This window comes from Nerophis ophidion, linkage group LG08 (genome assembly GCF_033978795.1).
Source record: "Nerophis ophidion isolate RoL-2023_Sa linkage group LG08, RoL_Noph_v1.0, whole genome shotgun sequence".
Lineage (NCBI taxonomy): Eukaryota > Metazoa > Chordata > Actinopteri > Syngnathiformes > Syngnathidae > Nerophis > Nerophis ophidion.
The window spans coordinates 13,433,329-13,457,339 of NC_084618.1; the positions used below are offsets into that span (position 1 = coordinate 13,433,329).

Genomic DNA, 24,011 nt, shown 5'->3' on the forward strand with positions numbered 1-24,011 from the left:
TGTGTCAGTCGATCTCCAGCCAGGCTTTTAAAAAAAATAGACCTAAAAATTAGTGATCATCAATCTTCACCAAGACGTCACTTAAATGACATTCACGGTCTTGTGAGATGACGCTGGCTGCTGCAAGATCATTATTATGAAAATATGACCGAGAGGAAGGCGAGAAACACTTTTTATTTCAACGGACTCTCGCGCCGTACCTTCCGTCAAAACTCTAAAGGCCAACTGCACATTTCGTATCTTCACAATAAAAGCCCTGCTTCATGCTGCCTGCGCTAACTAAATACAGAGTCTCGGAAAACTGGTGTGCACAAGCGATCCCTCAGAAAGCTGGCGTGCACATCACTTGTGCACGGCAGCTTTCCGAGACTCTTATTTTGTTAGCGCAGGCAGCATGAAGCAGGGCTTTTATTGTGAAGATAGGAAATGTGCAGTCGGCCTTTAGAGTTTTGACGGAAGGGACGGCGCGAATGTCTGTTGAAATAAAAAGTGTTTCTCACCTTCCTCTCTGTCATTTTTTCATAATAATGAACTGGCAGCAGCCAGCATCATCTCACAAGACCCTCGGGTGCCGTGAATGTCAATCAAGCAAGCTACGGAATTTGCCGCCAATGTTTTTCTTGTAAAGTGTATGGAAGCTGGATGAATTAGATGCCAAAAAACCAACCACTTTCATGTGGTATTGTACAGAAAGGACAACTTTTGTTCTCCTCCATTTGAAAATGTGGGCGTTATCGTCATTACTGTCTGATTCCAATCAATGCAAGTCATCAGAATCAGGTAATACACCAACTTATATTCTTGTCTTTGTGAAAGAAAGACATCTATATGTGTTCCACATGCTTGTATTATCATTAAACACATTTTTTTTTATTGAATTGAATTATATTTATATAGCACTTTTCTCAAGTGACTCAAAGGGCTTTACATAGTGACACCCAATATCTAAGTTACATTTAAACCAGTGTGGATGGCACTGGGAGCAGGTGGGTAAAGTGTCTTGCCCAAGGACACAACGGCATTGACTAGGATGGCGGAAGCGGGAATCGAACCTGGAACCCCCAAGTTGCTGGTACGGCCGCTCTACCAACCGAGCTAACTTGTTTACAAAAATGTCTCTTTCATAAATAAATAAATATAAATGATATATATAAATGAGGTAGATCCCCTCGAGTTGGTCAATTGAAAAGTAGCTCGCATGCAGAAAAAGTGTGGGCACCCCTGGTCTAGACTACTGCAGGGGTAGGGAACCTATGGCTCTAGAGCCAGATGTGGCTCTTTTGATGACTGCATCTGGCTCTCAGATAAATCATAGCTGATATTACTTAACTGGATAAGTAATGAATAATTCCGCTGGTAATCGCAGAGCTAAAAATAACAATACAAATATAAAACATTCTCATGCATTTAAATCCATCCATACATTTTCTACCACAGTGGTTCTCAAATAGGGGTACGCGTACCCTGGGGGTACTTGAAGGTATGCCAAGGGGTACGTGAGATTTTTTTTTTTAATATTCTAAAAATAGCAACAATTCAAAAATCCTTTATAAATATATTTATTGAATAATACTTCCAAAAAATATGAATAAGTTATTAAAGTGTGAAAAGAAATGTAACAAAGAGGGCACTTTAAGTTGATGATTACTTCTATGTGGAGAAATCTTTACTTATAATTGCATTACTTGTTTATTTTTCGACAAGTTTTTAGGTATTTGTATATCTTTTTTTCCAAATAGTTCAAGAAAGACCACTAAAAAAAAATTATCAATATTTTGAGCAATCATACAATTGAATAAATCAGAAACTGATGACATAGTACTGTATTTTACTTCTTTATCTCTTTTTTTTCTACCAAAAATGCTTTGCTCTGATTAGGGGGTACTTGAATTAAAAAATGTTTACAGGGAGCACATCACTGAAAAAAGGTTGAGAACCACTGTTCTACCGCACCAGTTCAACAAGTATTTTATTTATTATTGGTTCTGCTTCAGAATAACAATGTTATTGGACCGCTCGTCGGGACCCAGGATGGACCGCTCGCCTGTATCGGTTGGGGACATCTCTACGCTGCTGATCCGCTTGAGATGGTTTCCTGTGGACGGGACTCTCGCTGCTGTCTTGGATCCGCTTGAACTGAACTCTCGCGGCTATGTTGGAGCCACTATGGATTGAACTTTCACAGTATCATGTTAGACCCGCTCGACATCCATTGCTTTCGGTCCCCTGGGGGGGGGGGGGGTTGCCCACATCTGAGGTCCTCTCCAAGGTTTCTCATAGTCGGCATTGTCACTGGCGTCCCACTGGATGTGAATTCTCCCTGCCCACTGGGTGTGAGTTTTCCTTGACCCTTTTGTGGGTTCTTCCGAGGATGTTGTAGTTGTAATGATTTGTGCAGTCCTTTGAGACATTTGTGATTTGGGGCTATATAAATAAACATTGATTGATTGATAAACATTGATTAAATAAATGGCCGACTTATTATACTCTAAAAATGTTGATGTTACTTAAAAATGAACGCATTTAGTGGTATTCAGTGTTGAATAATATATTATATGGCTCTCACGGAAATACATTTTAAAATATTTGGCTTTCATGGCTCTCTCAGCCAAAAAGGTTCCCGACCCCGGGCCTGCAGCTCGTCTGCTAACACAGACCCGGCATACTTGAGCACATCAACCCCATATTAGCGTCCCTTCACTGGCTCCCTGTGCGTTATCGAATCAATTTTAAACTCCTATTTGTTTTTAATTGTCTAAACAACCTCGCTCCAACATATCTTTCCGACCTCCTTCAGCCTTACTGCCCCACTCGATCCCTAAGATCAGCCGATCAGCTGCTACCGACGGTCCCTGACACAAGGCTGAAGCTTAGAGGTGACAGAGCGTTTGCCGCTGCTGCTCCCAGGCTCTGGAACGACCTACCTCTGAGTTAGACAAGCCTCCTCTCTTCCTGTTTTTAAATCTCTCTTAAAAACGTACTTTTATTCCTTGGCTTTTAACACTGAGTGATATCCATCCTGCAATGGCGCCCTATTATACACCTGCTGTGAACTTGTTTTTATCCATCCATCCATCTTCTTCCGCTTATCCGAGGTCGGGTCGCTGGGGCAACAGCCTAAGCAGGGAAACCCAGACTTCCCTCTCCCAGCCACTTCGTCTAGCTCTTCCCGGGGGATCCCGAGGCGTTCCCAGGCCAGCCGGGAGACATAGTCTTCCCAACGTGTCCTGGGTCTTCCCCGTGGCCTCCTACCGGTTGGACGTGCCCTAAACACCTCCCTAGGGAGGCGTTCGGGTGGCATCCTGACCAGATGCCCGAAACACCTCATCTGGCTCCTCTCCATGTGGAGGAGCAGCGGCTTTACTTTGAGTTCCTCCCGGATGGCAGAGCTTCTCACCCTATCTCTAAGGGAGAGCCCCAAACTCATTTCGGCCGCTTGTACCCGTGATCTTATCCTTTCGGTCATGACCCAAAGCTCATGACCATAGGTGAAGATGGGAACGTAGATCGACCGGTAAATTGAGAGCTTTGCCTTCCGGCTCAGCTCCTTCTTCACCACAACGGATCGGTACAACGTCCGCATTACTGAAGACGATCCACTCTTCCCCCACTCGTGAACAAGACTCCTAGGTACTTGAACTCCTCCACTTGGGGCAAGGTCTCCTCCGCAACCCGGAGATGGCATTCCACCCTTTTCCGGGCGAGAACCATGAACTCTGACTTGGAGGTGCTGATTCTCATTCCGGTCGCTTCACACTCGGCTGCGAACCGATCCAGTGAGAGCTGAAGATCCCGGTCAGATGAAGCCATCAGGACCACATCATCTGCAAAAAGCAGAGACCTAATCCTGCGGTCACCAAACCGGAACCCCTCAACGCCTTGACTGCGCCTAGAAATTCTGTCCATAAAAGTTATGAACAGAATCGGTGACAAAGGACAGCCTTGGCGGAGTCCAACCCTCACTGGAAAAGTGCCCGACTTACTGCCGGCAATGCGGACCAAGCTCTGGCACTGATCGTACAGGGAGCGGACCGCCACAATTAGACAGTCCGGTACCCCACCTTGTTTTTATGTTTTATGTATTTATTTTTTATCATCTTCTGTTTGTGTTGTGTTGTTTGCTCGGTTCTCGTATTCTCTTTTAACCTGCCCATTGTACAGCACTTTGGCTACCCCTGTGGTACATTTTAAACGTGCTTCATAAATAAAGTTGATTTGATTTGATAAGGGCACCGCGTTGGTGACCCTTGCACTAAACACTCCTAGTTACCTGATATACTAAATATGTCATTATTATGACTTGATAAGTCAATATTTTCACTTACTAATTTACTAAGTAAAAATAATGACTTACTAAGTCAAAAAAATGACTTACTAACTCAAGCGTAGCAGCTTGTTAAGACTTTAGTTTCGGCGGTGGCTCTTTGTTGTTAAGGCGGCCGCCTTAAAGGGGAACATTATCACAATTTCAGAAAGGTTAAAACCAATAAAAATCAGTTCCCAGTGGCTTATTTTATTTTTCGAAGTTTTTTTCAAAATTTTACCCATCATCGAATCCCCCGAAAAAAGGCTTTAAAGTGCCTGATTTTCGCTATCTGTAAATCCACCCGTCCATTTTCCTGTGACGTCATATAGTGATGCCAATACAAACAAACATGGCGGATAGAACAGCAAGATATAGCGACATTAAGTCGGCTTCAGACTCGGATTTCAGCGTCTTAAGCGATTCAACAGATTACGCATGTATTGAAACGGATGTTTGGAGTGTGGAGGCAGATAGCGAAAACGAAACGGAAGCTATTGAGTGAATAGCTATTGAAGCTATTCGGCAATCGCCTTCTAACCAACAATTGCATCTTTTGACCACTGGAGCAACTTAAATCTGTCGATTGGTAGGTGTTTGTTTGGCATTAAATGTGGGTGGAGGGAAGGCTGGATGCAAAAATATAGCTACAAATGTACATACAGCTAGCCTAAATAGCATGTTAGCATCGATTAGCTGGCAGTCATGCCGTGACCAAATATGTCCGATTAGCACATATGTCAATAACATCAACAAAACTCACATTTGTGAATTTCGTTGACTTTATTGTTGGAAGTGCATCTGCTTTGAGTGTCGTAGGATATCCACACATTCTTGCCATTTCTGCCATGTTAGCATCCATTAGCATGCCGTGCTAATCGATGCACACTCCACGTAAGACAGGGGTGTCAAACTAAAATACAGAGTGGGCCAAAATGTAAAATGGAACAAAGCCGCGGACCAAGGTTGAACAAATGAACCTTTTAAATGGGATCCCAAAAAGTTTTGCATTGAATATTGAACAAGTAAAGCTTATATAACTTTATAGTATCGCTTGTCCCTTCTGGGGTCGCTGCAGCCTATCTCAGCTGCATTCGGGCGGAAGGCAGCGTACACCCTGGACAAGTCGCCACCTCATCACAGGGCCAACACAGATAGACAACATGCACACTAGGGCCAATTTATTGTTTCCAATCAAGCTATCAATAATGATTTAAAAATATCAATGGCATATCAAATAAAATTTAAATAAAAATGGGGGGGGGGGCAGGTTTGGTGGTAGCGGGGGTGTATATTATAGCATCCCGGAAGAGTTAGTGCTGCAAGGGACTCTGGGTATTACGTGTGCTACGGTGCAGATGTGTTTGTCATTCTTGTTTGGTCTGGCTTCACAGTGTGGCGCATATTTGTAACAGTGTTAAAGTCGTTTATACGGCCACCCCCAGTGTGACCTGTATGGCTGTTGACCCAGTATGCTTTTCATTCATTCGTGTGTGTTAAAGCCGCAGATATTCAATCAATCAATGTTTACTTATATAGCCCTAAATCACTAGTGTCTCAAAGGGCTGCACAAACCACTACGACATCCTCGGTAGGCCCACATAAGGGCAAGGAAAACTCACACCCAGTGAGACGTCGGTGACAATGATGCCTATGAGAACCTTGGAGAGGAGGAAAGCAATGGATGTCGAGCGGGTCTAACATGATACTGTGAAAGTTCAATCCATAATGGATCCAACACAGTCGCGAGAGTCCAGTCCAAAGCGGATCCAACACAGCAGCGAGAGTCCCGTTCACAGCGGAGCCAGCAGGAAACCATCCCAAGCGGAGGCGGATCAGCAGCGCAGAGATGTCCCCAGCCGATACACAGGCGAGCAGTACATGGCCACCGGATCGGACCGGACCCCCTCCACAAGGGAGAGTGGGACATAGGAGAAAAAGAAAAGAAACGGCAGCTCAACTGGTAGAAAAAGGGAATCTATTTAAAGGCTAGAGTATACAAATGAGTTTTAAGGTGAGACTTAAATGCTTCTACTGAGGTGGCATCTCGAACTTTTACCGGGAGGGCATTCCAGAGTACTGGAGCCCGAAATGAAAATGCTCTATAGCCCACAGACTTTTTTTGGGCTCTAGGAATCACTAATAAGCCGGAGTCTTTTGAACGCAGATTTCTTGCCGGGACATATGGTACAATACAATCGGCAAGATAGGATGGAGCTAGACCGTGTAGTATTTTATATGTAAGTAGTAAAACCTTAAAGTCACATCTTAAGTGCAAAGGAAGCCAGTGCAGGTGAGCCAGTACAGGCGTAATATGATCAAACTTTCTTGTTCTTGTCAAAAGTCTAGCAGCCGCATTTTGTACCAACTGTAATCTTTTAATGCTAGACATGGGGAGACCCGAAAATAATACGTTACAGTAATCGAGACGAGATGTAACAAACGCATGGATAATGATCTCAGCGTCTTTAGTGGACAAAATGGAGCGAATTTTAGCGATATTACGGAGATGAAAGAAGGCCGTTTTAGTAACGTTTTTAATGTGTGACTCAAAGGAGAGAGTTGGGTCGAAGATAATACCCAGATTCTTTACCGTGTCGCCTTGTTTAATTGTTTGGTTGTCAAATGTTAGAGTTGTATCATTAAATAGAGGTCGGTGTCCAGCAGGACCGATAATCAGCATTTCCGTTTTTTTGGCATTGAGTTGCAAAAAGTTAGCGGACATCCATTGTTTAATTTCATTAAGACACGCCTCCAGCTGACTACAATCCGGCGTGTTGGTCAGCTTTAGGGGCATGTAGAGTTGGGTATGTGACTTGGCCGGCACATTGTTTCCATGGCGGAAAAGCGGACGTGACAACAGGTTGTAGAGGACGCTAAAGGCACGCCCCCAATATTGTTGTCCGAGTGGAAATCGGGAGAAATTCGGAAGAATTGTTGCCCCGGGAGATTTACGGAAGGGTTGGCAAATGCGTTGTTACAGCGGCACCACCCCAGCTCTAATCTTAATTTGATATTACCTCAAGGGCCAAATGAAATCACACGGCGGGCCAAATTTGGGCCCACGGGCCAGAGTTTGACACCCATGACGTAAGAAAACTTGAATCCGTCCCTGATCGTGTTGTTACACCCTCCGACAACACACCGACGAGGCATGATGTCTCCAAGGTACGGGAAAACAGTCGAAAAAACGGAAAATAACAGAGCTGATTTGAATTTGTGTAATGTGTTTGAGAAAATGGTGGATGGCTTCCCGTTGTGACGTCACGGGTGAAAGGTCATCGCCAAATTCACCCTTTTAGAGTTCGGAAATCGGTTAAAAAAATATTGGTCTTTTTTCTGCAACATCAAGGTATATATTGACGCTTACATAGGTCTGCTGATAAAGTTCCCCTTTAACAACAAAGGGAAACCCTGGGCATTATTTACACGTTTGGCGGATAAATTTAGCACATAAGTGCTAAATTAATGCTAGACATGGGGAGACCCGAAAATAATGAATACATGAAAAAACTCACCATAACATTCAAATTGTGGGAGAACTTGGCCTTTTCCCTTTGCAAAAAAGCTCTCCATAGAGTTTAGTTTTTTTGCTCTTTTTTGCCAGTAGTAGGCTTTGTTTCGGTTTTAGTAGCTGATGGGTTACGTGTGATGCATCACATTCAAGGAGACAAGAATGGGTTTACATTAGTTCCAATAAATATCTACGATCACTATTTCTATTCTAAAAATGGGATATTTTTCAACCCATTTCAACCGTTCCACTGTCAAAACACTCCTCATATTCAGGACAAAAGACAAAGTTGGTTAAGGAACTAGAAAAATTCCCCAAAATTCCAGGAATACCTCAATTAAAAACTATTAATTCAACATTTATTGACCGATTCAAACAGTTCTAATACCAACTAATTCAGCTCATTCACGCTCTCAATCATTTTTCAAACAAATCCCTAATTTTCCCCAAATTTCCAGAAGGTTCCTGTTAAAATGAATGGGACATTTTTCCTAATTGCACAATTCCCACATTTTTCAACCTTTTCAAACCATTCCAACATCGACACATTCCACTCATCCTGGACATTCAAACTAACACGTTCCCAAGTTCCAAACCAAATTCCGGTTTTCCTGGAAATTCAAACTGCCCTTTTTCCAAGTTCAATATATTTCCAGGAAGTCCTGTTTTTTGGTAACCCTTTTCCACCCTTAAGTTCGACAACTCCTTCCACATTTTTCAACCCATTTCAACCGTTCCACTGTCAAAACACTCCTCATATTCAGGACAAAAAACAAAGTTGGTTAAGAAACTAGAAAAATTCCCGAAATTCCATTAATTTTTCAATTAAAAACTGTTACTTCAACATTTATTGACCGATTCAAACAGTTCTAATACCAACTAATTCAGCTCATTCACGCTCTTAATCATTTTCCAAACAACTCCCTGATTTTCCCCAAATTTCCAGAAGGTTCCCGTTAAAATGAATGGGACATTTTTCCTAATTGCACAATTCCCACATTTTTCAACCTTTTCAAACCATTCCAACATCGACACATTCCACTCATCCTGGACATTCAAACTAACACATTCCCAAGTTCCAAACCAAATTCCGGTTTTCCCGGAAATTCAATCTGCCCTTTTTTCGAGTTCAGTACATTTCCAGGAAGTCCTGTTTTTTGGTAACCTTTTTCCACCCTTAAGTTCGAAAACTCCTTCCACATTTTTCAACCCATTTCAACCGTTCCACTGTCAAAACACTCCTCATATTCAGGACAAAAAACAAAGTTGGTTAAGGAACTAGAAAAATTCCCCAAAATTCCAGGAATACCGCAATTAAAAACTGTTAATTCGACATTTATTGACCGATTCAAACAGTTCTAATTCCAACTAATTCAGCTCATTCAGGACATTCACACTCCTTATCATTTTCCAAACAAATCCCTGCTTTTCCCCAAACATCAACACATTTCACTCATCCTGGATATTCAAACTAACACTTTCCCAAGTTCTAAACCAAATTCCGGTTTTCCTGGAAATTCAAACTCTGCATTCTTCCATTCATACTACATTCTGTCAGCATTTCACTTCAACTTCAGCATCGGAACATTCACTTGCAATTCTTTCAGGAATTGTCTCATGTAGTTTTACCTAATTTTGGCAATTAGAAGGGCGGCTAACTTCACACAGTTGAGGAAATGTGAAGGACTTGAATCCCCCGCGCTAAACTGTTTTTTTGTTATTTTGACCTAGACATGCCAACAATCGCTCAGGAATTCCCAGGATGAGAGCTTCAGGAAGGGATTCCTTCCCAACATTCGCTTGTTCCTGCACAAAGACAACATCAACATGAGCGAGTGGAACAGACTCTCCCACTTTAACAATCCCTTCGGCTTCATGGGCTACGCCTACGACGGTACGTTGGAGTTTTAATATCATGATAATAATTATTCCATGCACAGACTTAAAAGATATTACGCTGTCAACTTAATTGCAAACTAGACAGTCCACTCCATCACACGTCCAAATCTTGTATATTATCTACGTTTTCAACATTAAAATGTTAAAAAATAACAATTAACAAATTGCAGGACTTCTACCACACAGTTGTCAAACTCAGACGTGGCCCACCACTTCATTTTATTTGGAATTAAAAGCTGGAAATAATATCTATCAATAAATTACCGTATTTTCCGGACTATAAGGCACACTTAAAATCTTTTTTTTTTTAAACTCAAAACTAGTAAAGAATAATTTTGGTTTCGCTTACCGACCTCGACTATTTTTTTTGCTACATAGTGTAATGATAAGTGTGACCAGTAGATGGCAGTCACACATAAGAGGTATGTGTAGACTGCAATATGATGGCAGTCACACATAAGAGGTATTTGTAGACTGCAATATGAAGCAGTCACACATAAGAGATACGTGTCGACTGCAATATGATGGCAGTCACATATAAAAGATACGTGTGGACTGCAATATGATGGCGGTCGCACAAGAGATACATGTGGACTGCAATATGATGGCAGTCACACATAAGAGATAAGTTTACACTGCATTATGATGGCAGTCGCAAATAAGAGATATGTGTCGACTGCAATATGATGGCAGTCACACATAAGAGATATGTGTAGACTGCATTATGATGGCAGTCACACATAAGAGATATGTGTAGACTGCATTATGATGGCAGTTACATAAGAGATATGTGTGGACTGCAATATGATGGCAATCACACATATATACGTGTGGACTGCAATATGATGGCAGTCACACATAAGAGGTATTTGTAGACTGCAATATGAAGCAGTCACACATAAGAGATACGTGTCGACTGCAATATGATGGCAGTCACATATAAAAGATACGTGTGGACTGCAATATGATGGCGGTCGCACAAGAGATACATGTGGACTGCAATATGATGGCAGTCACACATAAGAGATAAGTGTACACTGCATTATGATGGCAGTCGCAAATAAGAGATATGTGTCGACTGCAATATGATGGCAGTCACACATAAGAGATATGTGTAGACTGCATTATGATGGCAGTCACACATAAGATATATGTGTAGACTGCATTATGATGGCAGTTACATAAGAGATATGTGTGGACTGCAATATGATGGCAATCACACATGTATAAGTGTGGACTGCAAAATGATGGCAGTCACACATAAGAGATAAGTGTGGACTGCATTATGATGGCAGTCACACATAAGAGATACGTGTAGACTGCATTATGATGGCAGTTACACATAAGAGGTATGTGTAGACTGCAATATGATGGCAGTCACACATAAGAGATATGTGTCAACTGCATTATGATGGCAGTCACACATAAGAGATACGTGTGGACTGCAATATGATGGCATTCACACATAAGAGATACGTGTAGACTGCAATATGATGGCAGTCACACATAAGAGATACGTGTAGACTGCAATATGATGGCAGTTACACATAAGAGATATGTGTAGACTGCATTATGATGGCAGTTACACATAAGAGGTATGTGTGGACTGCATTATGATGGCAGTCACACATAAGAGATACATGTAGGCTGCAATATGATGGCAGTCACACATAAGAGGTCTGTGTAGACTGCATTATGATGGCAGTCACACATAAGAAATATGTGTAGACTGCATTATGATGGCAGTCACACAGAGATATGTGTAGACTGCATTATGATGGCAGTCACACATAAGAGGTATGTGTGGACTGCATTATGATGGCAGTCACACATAAGAGATACGTGTAGACTGCAAAAGGATGGCAGTCACACATAAGAGATACATGTAGGCTGCAATATGATGGCAGTCACACATAAGAGGTATGTGTAGACTGCATTATGATGGCAGTCACACATAAGAAATATGTCTAGACTGCATTAAGATGGCAGTCACACATTAGAGATATGTGTAGACTGCATTATGATGGCAGTCACACATAAGAGGTATGTGTGGACTGCATTATGATCGAAGTCACACAGAAGAGATACGTGTAGACTGCATTATGATGGCAGTAACACATAAGAGATACGTGTAGACTGCAATATGATGGCAGTCACACATAAGAGATATTTGTAGACTGCAAAATGATGGCAGTCACACATAAGAGATATGTGTAGACTGCATTATGATGGCAGTCACACATAAGAGATATGTGTAGACTGCATTATGATGGCAGTCCCACATAAGAGGTACGTGTCGACTGCAATATGATGGCAGTCACACATAAGAGATATGTGTCAACTGCAATATGATGGCAGTTACACATAAGAGATACGTGTAGAATGCATTATGATGGCAGTCAAAAAATTACAGATACATGTAGACTGCATTATGATGGCAGTCACACATAAGATATATGTGTAGACTGCAAAATGATGGCAGTGACACATAAGAGATAAGTGTGGACTGCAATATGATGGCAGTCACACATAAGAGATATGTGTAGACTGCAATATGATGGCAGTCACACATAAGAGATACGTGTGGACTGCATTATGATGGCAGTTACACATAAAAGATATGTGTAGACTGCAATATGATGGCAGTCACACATAAGAGATACGTGTAGACTGCAATATGATGGCAGTCACACATAAGAGATACGTGTGGACTGCAATATGATGGCAGTCACACATAAGAGATACGTGTGGACTGCAATATGATGGCATTCACACATACGCGTAGGTGTACACTGCATTATGATGGCAGTAACACATAAGAGATATGTGTAGACTGCAATATGATGGCAATCACACATATATACGTGTGGATTGCAAAATGATGGCAGTCACACATGAGAGATAAGTGTGGACTGCATTATGATGGCAGTCACACATGAGAGATACGTGTAGACTGCATTATGATGGCAGTTACACATAAGAGGTACATGTAGACTAGAATATGATGGCAGTTACACATAAGAGATATGTGTAGACTGCAATATGATGGCAATCACACATATATACGTGTGGATTGCAAAATGATGGCAGTCACACATGAGAGATAAGTGTGGACTGCATTATGATGGCAGTCACACATGAGAGATACGTGTAGACTGCATTATGATGGCAGTTACACATAAGAGGTACGTGTAGACTGCATTATGATGGCAGTCACACATAAGAGATACGTGTGGACTGCATTATGATGGCAGTTAAACATAAGAGGTATGTGTAGACTGCAAAATGATGGCAGTCACACATAAGAGAGATGTGTAGACAGCAATATGATGTCAGTCACACAAAAGAGATGCATGTAGACTGCAATATGATGGCAGTCACACATAACAGATAGGTGTAGACTGCAATATGATGGCAGTCACACATAAGAGATACGCGTAGACTGCATTATGATGGCAGTTACACATAAGAGGTATGTGTAGACTACACATATCTGTTATGTGTGACTGCCATCATAATGCAGTCTACACATATCTGTTATGTGTGACTGCCATCATAATGCAGACTGCAATATGATGGCAGTCACACATAAGAAATATGTGTAGACTGCATTATGATTGCAGTCACACATTAGAGATATATGTAGACTGCATTATGATGGCAGTCACACATTAGAGATACATGTACACAGCATTATGATGGCAGTACCACATAAGAAATATGTGTGGACTGCAATTTGATGGCAGTCACACATAAGAGATAAGTGTGGACTGCATTATGATGGCAGTCACACATAAGAGATATGTGTAGACTGCAATATGATAGCAGTCACACATAAGAGATACGTGTAGACTGCAATATGATGGCAGTCACACATAAGAGATACATGTGGACTGCAATATGATAGCAGTCACACATAAGAGATACGTGTAGACTGCAATATAATGAAAGTTACACATAAGAGATATGTGTAGACTGCATTATGATGGCAGTTACACATTAGCGATATGTGTAAACTGCAATATGATGGCAGTCACACATAAGAGATATGTGTAGACTGCAATATGATAGCAGTCACACATAAGAGATACGTGTGGACTGCAATATGATGGCAGTCACACATAACAGATAGGTGTAGACTGCAATATGATGGCAGTCACACATAAGAGATACGCGTAGACTGCATTATGATGGCAGTTACACATAAGAGGTATGTGTAGACTGCATTATGATGGCAGTCACACATAACAGATATGTGTAGACTGCAATATGATGGCAGTCACACATAAGAAATATGTGTAGACTGCATTATGATTGCAGTCACACATTAGAGATATATGTAGACTGCATTATGATGGCAGTCACACATTAGAGATACATGTACACAGCATTATGATGGCAATAACACATAAGAAATATGTGTGGACTGCAATTTGATGGCAGTCACACATAAGAGATAAGTGTGGACTGCATTATGATGGCAGTCACACATAAGAGATATGTGTAGACTGCAATATGATAGCAGTCACACATAAGAGATACGTGTAGACTGCAATATGATGGCAGTCACACATAAGAGATACATGTGGACTGCAATATGATAGCAGTCACACATAAGAGATACGTGTAGACTGCAATATAATGAAAGTTACACATAAGAGATATGTGTAGACTGCATTATGATGGCAGTTACACATTAGCGATATGTGTAAACTGCAATATGATGGCAGTCACACATAAGAGATATGTGTAGACTGCAATATGATAGCAGTCACACATAAGAGATACGTGTAGACTGCAATATGATGGCAGTCACACATAAGAGATACATGTGGACTGCAATATGATAGCAGTCACACATAAGAGATACGTGTAGACTGCAATATAATGAAAGTTACACATAAGAGATATGTGTAGCCTGCAATATGATGGCAGTTACACATTAGCGATATGTGTAAACTGCAATATGATGGCAGTCACACATAAGAGATATGTGTAGACTGCAATATGATAGCAGTCACACATAAGAGATACGTGTAGACTGCAATATGATGGCAGTCACACATAAGAGATACACGTGGACTGCAATATGATAGCAGTCACACATAAGAGATACGTGTAGACTGCAATATAATGGCAGTTACACATAAGAGATACGTGTAGACTGCAATATGATGGCAGTTACACATTAGCGATAAGTGTAAACTGCAATATGATGGCAGTCACACATAAGAGATATGTTTAGACTGCAACATGATGGCAGTCACACATAAGAGATATGTGTAGACTGCAACATGATGGCAGTTACACATAAGGGATATGTGTAGACTTTAAAATGATGGTAGTCACACATAAGAGATACATGTAGACTACATTATGATGGCAGTTACACATAAGAGATATGTGTAGATTGCAATATGATGGCAATCACACATAAGAGATAAGTGTGGACTGCATTATGATGGCAGTCACACATAAGAGATATGTGTAGACTGCAATATGATAGCGGTCACACATAAGAGATACGTGGTGACTGTAATATGATGGCAGTCACACATAAGAGATACGTGTAGACTGCAATATGATGGCAGTCACACATAAGAGATACATGTAGACTACATTATGATGGCAGTTACACATAAGAGATATGTGTAGACTGCAATATGATGGCAATCACACATAAGAGATAAGTGTGGACTGCATTATGATGGCAGTCACACATGAGAGATACGTGTGGACTGCATTATGATGGCAGTCACACATAAGCGATATGTGTAGACTGCAATATGATGGCAGTTACACATAAGAGATACGTGTAGACTGCATTATGATGGCAGTTACACATAAGATATATGTGTAGACTGCAAAATGATGGCAGTCACACATAAGAGATATGTGTAGACTGCAATATGATGGCAGTCACACATAAGAGATAAGTGTGGACTGCATTATGATGAAAGTTACACATAAGCGATATGTGTAGACTGCAAAATGATGGCAGTCACACATAAGAGATATGTGTAGACTGCAAAATAATTGCAGTCACACATAAGATATATGTGTAGACTGCATTATGATTGCAGTTACACATAAGAGATATGTGTAGACTGCAATTTGATGGCAATCACACATATATACGTGTGGACTGCAATATGATGGCAGTCACACATAAGAGATACATGTAGACTAGAATATGATGGCAGTTACACATAAGAGATATGTGTAGACTGCAATATGATGGCAATCACACATAAGAGATAAGTGTGGACTGCATTATGATGGCAGTCACACATGAGAGATACGTGTGGACTGCATTATGATGGCAGTCACACATAAGCGATATGTGTAGACTGCAATATGATGGCAGTTACACATAAGAGATACGTGTAGACTGCATTATGATGGCAGTTACACATAAGATATATGTGTAGACTGCAAAATGATGGCAGTCACACATAAGAGATAGGTGTAGACTGCAATATGATGGCAGTCACACATAAGAGATACATGTGGACTGCAATATGATAGCAGTCACACATAAGAGATACGTGTAAACTGCAATATGATGGCAGTCACACATAAGAGATAGGTGTAGACTGCAATATGATGGCAGTCACACATAAGAGATAAGTGTGGACTGCATTATGATGAAAGTTACACATAAGCGATATGTGTAGACTGCAAAATATTTGCAGTCACACATAAGAGATATGTGTAGACTGCAATTTAATGGCAATCACACATATATACGTGTGGACTGCCAAATGATGGCAGTCACACATAAGAGATAAGTGTGGACTGCATTATGATGGCAGTTACACATAAGAGATACGTGTAGAATGCATTATGATGGCAGTCAAAAAATTACAGATACATGTAGACTGCATTATGATGGCAGTAACACATAAGAGATATGTGTAGACTGCAATAGGATAGCAGTCACACATAAGAGATACGTGTAGACTGCATTATGATGGCAGTCACACATAAGCGATATGTGTAGACTGCAATATGATGGCAGTCACACATAAGCGATATGTGTAGACTGCAATATGATCGCAGTCACACATAAGAGATAAGTGTGGACTGCATTATGATGGCAGTCACACATAAGAGATACGTGTAGAATGCATTATGATGGCAGTCAAAAAATTACAGATACATGTAGACTGCATTATGATGGCAGTAACACATAAGAGATATGTGTAGACTGCAATATGATGGCAGTCACACATAAGAGATAAGTGTGGACTGCATTATGATGAAAGTTACACATAAGCGATATGTGTAGACTGTAAAATAATGGCAGTCACACATAAGAGATATGTGTAGACTGCAATTTAATGGCAATCACACATATATACGTGTGGACTGCAAAATGATGGCAGTCACACATAAGAGATATGTGTAGACTGCAAAATGATGGCAGTCACACATAAGAGATATGTGTAGACTGCATTATGATGGCAGTCACACATAAGAGATATGTGTAGACTGCATTATGATGGCAGTCCCACATAAGAGGTACGTGTCGACTGCAATATGATGGCAGTCACACATAAGAGATATGTGTCAACTGCAATATGATGGCAGTTACACATAAGAGATACGTGTAGAATGCATTATGATGGCAGTCAAAAAATTACAGATACATGTAGACTGCATTATGATGGCAGTCACACATAAGATATATGTGTAGACTGCAAAATGATGGCAGTGACACATAAGAGATAAGTGTGGACTGCAATATGATGGCAGTCACACATAAGAGATATGTGTAGACTGCAATATGATGGCAGTCACACATAAGAGATACGTGTGGACTGCATTATGATGGCAGTTACACATAAAAGATATGTGTAGACTGCAATATGATGGCAGTCACACATAAGAGATACGTGTCAACTGCATCATGATGGCAGTCACACATAAGAGATACGTGTGGACTGCAATATGATGGCATTCACACATAAGAGATACGTGTAGACTGCAATATGATGGCAGTCACACATAAGAGATACGTGTAGACTGCAATATGATGGCAGTTACACATAAGAGATATGTGTAGACTGCATTATGATGGCAGTTACACATAAGAGGTATGTGTGGACTGCATTATGATGGCAGTCACACATAAGAGATATGTGTAGACTGCAATAGGATGGCAGTCACACATAAGAGATACATGTAGGCTGCAATATGATGGCAGTCACACATAAGAGGTCTGTGTAGACTGCATTATGATGGCAGTCACACATAAGAAATATGTGTAGACTGCATTATGATGGCAGTCACACAGAGATATGTGTAGACTGCATTATGATGGCAGTCACACATAAGAGGTATGTGTGGACTGCATTATGATGGCAGTCACACATAAGAGATACGTGTAGACTGCAAAAGGATGGCAGTCACACATAAGAGATACATGTAGGCTGCAATATGATGACAGTCACACATAAGAGGTATGTGTAGACTGCATTATGATGGCAGTCACACATAAGAAATATGTCTAGACTGCATTAAGATGGCAGTCACACATTAGAGATATGTGTAGACTGCATTATGATGGCAGTCACACATAAGAGGTATGTGTGGACTGCATTATGATCGAAGTCACACAGAAGAGATACGTGTAGACTGCATTATGATGGCAGTAACACATAAGAGATACGTGTAGACTGCAATATGATGGCAGTCACACATAAGAGATATTTGTAGACTGCAAAATGATGGCAGTCACACATAAGAGATATGTGTAGACTGCATTATGATGGCAGTCACACATAAGAGATATGTGTAGACTGCATTATGATGGCAGTCCCACATAAGAGGTACGTGTCGACTGCAATATGATGGCAGTCACACATAAGAGATATGTGTCAACTGCAATATGATGGCAGTTACACATAAGAGATACGTGTAGAATGCATTATGATGGCAGTCAAAAAATTACAGATACATGTAGACTGCATTATGATGGCAGTCACACATAAGATATATGTGTAGACTGCAAAATGATGGCAGTGACACATAAGAGATAAGTGTGGACTGCAATATGATGGCAGTCACACATAAGAGATATGTGTAGACTGCAATATGATGGCAGTCACACATAAGAGATACGTGTGGACTGCATTATGATGGCAGTTGCACATAAAAGATATGTGTAGACTGCAATATGATGGCAGTCACACATAAGAGATACGTGTAGACTGCAATATGATGGCAGTCACACATAAGAGATACGTGTGGACTGCAATATGATGGCAGTCACACATAAGAGATACGTGTGGACTGCAATATGATGGCATTCACACATACGCGTAGGTGTAGACTGCATTATGATGGCAGTAACACATAAGAGATATGTGTAGACTGCAATATGATGGCAATCACACATATATACGTGTGGATTGCAAAATGATGGCAGTCACACATGAGAGATAAGTGTGGACTGCATTATGATGGCAGTCACACATGAGAGATACGTGTAGACTGCATTATGATGGCAGTTACACATAAGAGGTACATGTAGACTAGAATATGATGGCAGTTACACATAAGAGATATGTGTAGACTGCAATATGATGGCAATCACACATATATACGTGTGGATTGCAAAATGATGGCAGTCACACATGAGAGATAAGTGTGGACTGCATTATGATGGCAGTCACACATGAGAGATACGTGTAGACTGCATTATGATGGCAGTTACACATAAGAGGTACGTGTAGACTGCATTATGATGGCAGTCACACATAAGAGATACGTGTGGACTGCATTATGATGGCAGTTACACATAAGAGGTATGTGTAGACTGCAAAATGATGGCAGTCACACATAAGAGAGATGTGTAGACAGCAATATGATGTCAGTCACACAAAAGAGATGCATGTAGACTGCAATATGATGGCAGTCACACATAACAGATAGGTGTAGACTGCAATATGATGGCAGTCACACATAAGAGATACGCGTAGACTGCATTATGATGGCAGTTACACATAAGAGGTATGTGTAGACTACACATATCTGTTATGTGTGACTGCCATCATAATGCAGTCTACACATATCTGTTATGTGTGACTGCCATCATAATGCGGACTGCAATATGATGGCAGTCACACATAAGAAATATGTGTAGACTGCATTATGATTGCAGTCACACATTAGAGATATATGTAGACTGCATTATGATGGCAGTCACACATTAGAGATACATGTACACAGCATTATGATGGCAGTAACACATAAGAAATATGTGTGGACTGCAATTTGATGGCAGTCACACATAAGAGATAAGTGTGGACTGCATTATGATGGCAGTCACACATAAGAGATATGTGTAGACTGCAATATGATAGCAGTCACACATAAGAGATACGTGTAGACTGCAATATGATGGCAGTCACACATAAGAGATACATGTGGACTGCAATATGATAGCAGTCACACATAAGAGATACGTGTAGACTGCAATATAATGAAAGTTACACATAAGAGATATGTGTAGACTGCATTATGATGGCAGTTACACATTAGCGATATGTGTAAACTGCAATATGATGGCGGTCACACATAAGAGATATGTGTAGACTGCAATATGATAGCAGTCACACATAAGAGATACGTGTGGACTGCAATATGATGGCAGTCACACATAACAGATAGGTGTAGACTGCAATATGATGGCAGTCACACATAAGAGATACGCGTAGACTGCATTATGATGGCAGTTACACATAAGAGGTATGTGTAGACTGCATTATGATGGCAGTCACACATAACAGATATGTGTAGACTGCAATATGATGGCAGTCACACATAAGAAATATGTGTAGACTGCATTATGATTGCAGTCACACATTAGAGATATATGTAGACTGCATTATGATGGCAGTCACACATTAGAGATACATGTACACAGCATTATGATGGCAGTAACACATAAGAAATATGTGTGGACTGCAATTTGATGGCAGTCACACATAAGAGATAAGTGTGGACTGCATTATGATGGCAGTCACACATAAGAGATATGTGTAGACTGCAATATGATAGCAGTCACACATAAGAGATACGTGTAGACTGCAATATGATGGCAGTCACACATAAGAGATACATGTGGACTGCAATATGATAGCAGTCACACATAAGAGATACGTGTAGACTGCAATATAATGAAAGTTACACATAAGAGATATGTGTAAACTGCAATATGATGGCAGTCACACATAAGAGATATGTGTAGACTGCAATATGATAGCAGTCACACATAAGAGTTACGTGTAGACTGCAATATGATTGCAGTCACACATAAGAGATACATGTGGACTGCAATATGATAGCAGTCACACATAAGAGATACGTGTAGACTGCAATATAATGAAAGTTACACATAAGAGATATGTGTAGCCTGCAATATGATGGCAGTTACACATTAGCGATATGTGTAAACTGCAATATGAAGGCAGTCACACATAAGAGATATGTGTAGACTGCAATATGATAGCAGTCACACATAAGAGATACGTGTAGACTGCAATATGATGGCAGTCACACATAAGAGATACACGTGGACTGCAATATGATAGCATATACACATAAGAGATACGTGTAGACTGCAATATGATGGCAGTTACACATAAGAGATACGTGTAGACTGCAATATGATGGCAGTTACACATTAGCGATATGTGTAAACTGCAATATGATGGCAGTCACACATAAGAGATATGTTTAGACTGCAACATGATGGCAGTCACACATAAGAGATATGTGTAGACTGCAACATGATGGCAGTTACACATAAGGGATATGTGTAGACTTTAAAATGATGGTAGTCACACATAAGAGATACATGTAGACTACATTATGATGGCAGTTACACATAAGAGATATGTGTAGACTGCAATATGATGGCAATCACACATAAGAGATAAGTGTGGACTGCATTATGATGGCAGTCACACATAAGAGATATGTGTAGACTGCAATATGATAGCGGTCACACATAAGAGATACGTGGTGACTGTAATATGATGGCAGTCACACATAAGAGATACGTGTAGACTGCAATATGATGGCAGTCACACATAAGAGATACATGTAGACTACATTATAATGGCAGTTACACATAAGAGATATGTGTAGACTGCAATATGATGGCAATCACACATAAGAGATAAGTGTGGACTGCATTATGATGGCAGTCACACATGAGAGATACGTGTGGACTGCATTATGATGGCAGTCACACATAAGCGATATGTGTAGACTGCAATATGATGGCAGTTACACATAAGAGATACGTGTAGACTTTATTATGATGGCAGTTACACATAAGATATATGTGTAGACTGCAAAATGATGGCAGTCACACATAAGAGATATGTGTAGACTGCAATATGATGGCAGTCACACATAAGAGATAAGTGTGGACTGCATTATGATGAAAGTTACACATAAGCGATATGTGTAGACTGCAAAATGATGGCAGTCACACATAAGAGATATGTGTAGACTGCAAAATAATTGCAGTCACACATAAGATATATGTAAAGACTGCATTATGATTGCAGTTACACATAAGAGATATGTGTAGACTGCAATTTGATGGCAATCACACATATATACGTGTGGACTGCAATATGATGGCAGTCACACATAAGAGATACATGTAGACTAGAATATGATGGCAGTTACACATAAGAGATATGTGTAGACTGCAATATGATGGCAATCACACATAAGAGATAAGTGTGGACTGCATTATGATGGCAGTCACACATGAGAGATACGTGTGGACTGCATTATGATGGCAGTCACACATAAGCGATATGTGTAGACTGCAATATGATGGCAGTTACACATAAGAGATAAGTGTGGACTGCATTATGATGAAAGTTACACATAAGAGATATGTGTAGACTGCAATATGATGGCAGTCACACATAAGAGATACATGTGGACTGCAATATGATAGCAGTCACACATAAGAGATACGTGTAAACTGCAATATGATGGCAGTCACACATAAGAGATATGTGTAGACTGCAATATGATGGCAGTCACACATAAGAGATAAGTGTGGACTGCATTATGATGAAAGTTACACATAAGCGATATGTGTAGACTGCAAAATAATGGCAGTCACACATAAGAGATATGTGTAGACTGCAATTTAATGGCAATCACACATATATACGTGTGGACTGCCAAATGATGGCAGTCACACATAAGAGATAAGTGTGGACTGCATTATGATGGCAGTTACACATAAGAGATACGTGTAGAATGCATTATGATGGCAGTCAAAAAATTACAGATACGCGTAGACTGCATTATGATGGCAGTTACACATAAGAGGTATGTGTAGACTACACATATCTGTTATGTGTGACTGCCATCATAATGCAGTCTACACATATCTGTTATGTGTGACTGCCATCATAATGCAGACTGCAATATGATGGCAGTCACACATAAGAAATATGTGTAGACTGCATTATGATGGCAGTCACACATTAGAGATATATGTAGACTGCATTATGATGGCAGTCACACATTAGAGATACATGTACACAGCATTATGATGGCAGTAACACATAAGAAATATGTGTGGACTGCAATTTGATGGCAGTCACACATAAGAGATAAGTGTGGACTGCATTATGATGGCAGTCACACATAAGAGATATGTGTAGACTGCAATATGATAGCAGTCACACATAAGAGATACGTTTAGACTGCAATATGATGGCAGTCACACATAAGAGATACATGTGGACTGCAATATGATAGCAGTCACACATAAGAGATACGTGTAGACTGCAATATAATGAAAGTTACACATAAGAGATATGTGTAGACTGCATTATGATGGCAGTTACACATTAGCGATATGTGTAAACTGCAATATGATGGCAGTCACACATAAGAGATATGTGTAGACTGCAATATGATAGCAGTCACACATAAGAGATACGTGTGGACTGCAATATGATGGCAGTCACACATAACAGATAGGTGTAGACTGCAATATGATGGCAGTCACTCATAAGAGATACGCGTGGACTGCATTATGATGGCAGTTACACATAAGAGGTATGTGTAGACTGCATTATGATGGCAGTCACACATAACAGATATGTGTAGACTGCAATATGATGGCAGTCACACATAAGAAATATGTGTAGACTGCATTATGATTGCAGTCACACATTAGAGATATATGTAGACTGCATTATGATGGCAGTCACACATTAAAGATACATGTACACAGCATTA

General features: G+C 40.4%; 1 protein-coding gene and 1 long non-coding RNA gene across 2 annotated transcripts in view; one reads left to right on the forward strand and one right to left on the reverse strand.

Moving 5' to 3' along the window:
- Window positions 1–24,011, reverse strand: part of LOC133557340 (uncharacterized) — a 252,154-nt gene that overhangs the window by 146,179 nt on the left and 81,964 nt on the right. The gene's annotated exons all lie outside the window — the stretch shown is intronic.
- LOC133557337 (alpha-N-acetylgalactosaminide alpha-2,6-sialyltransferase 1-like) overlaps window positions 1–24,011 on the forward strand; it is a 67,459-nt gene that overhangs the window by 2,771 nt on the left and 40,677 nt on the right. Inside the window, exon 3 of the mRNA XM_061907731.1 lies at window positions 9,549–9,711. Within this exon, the coding sequence (XP_061763715.1) occupies window positions 9,549–9,711 (163 nt within the window). The remainder of the gene's footprint in view (window positions 1–9,548; window positions 9,712–24,011) is intronic.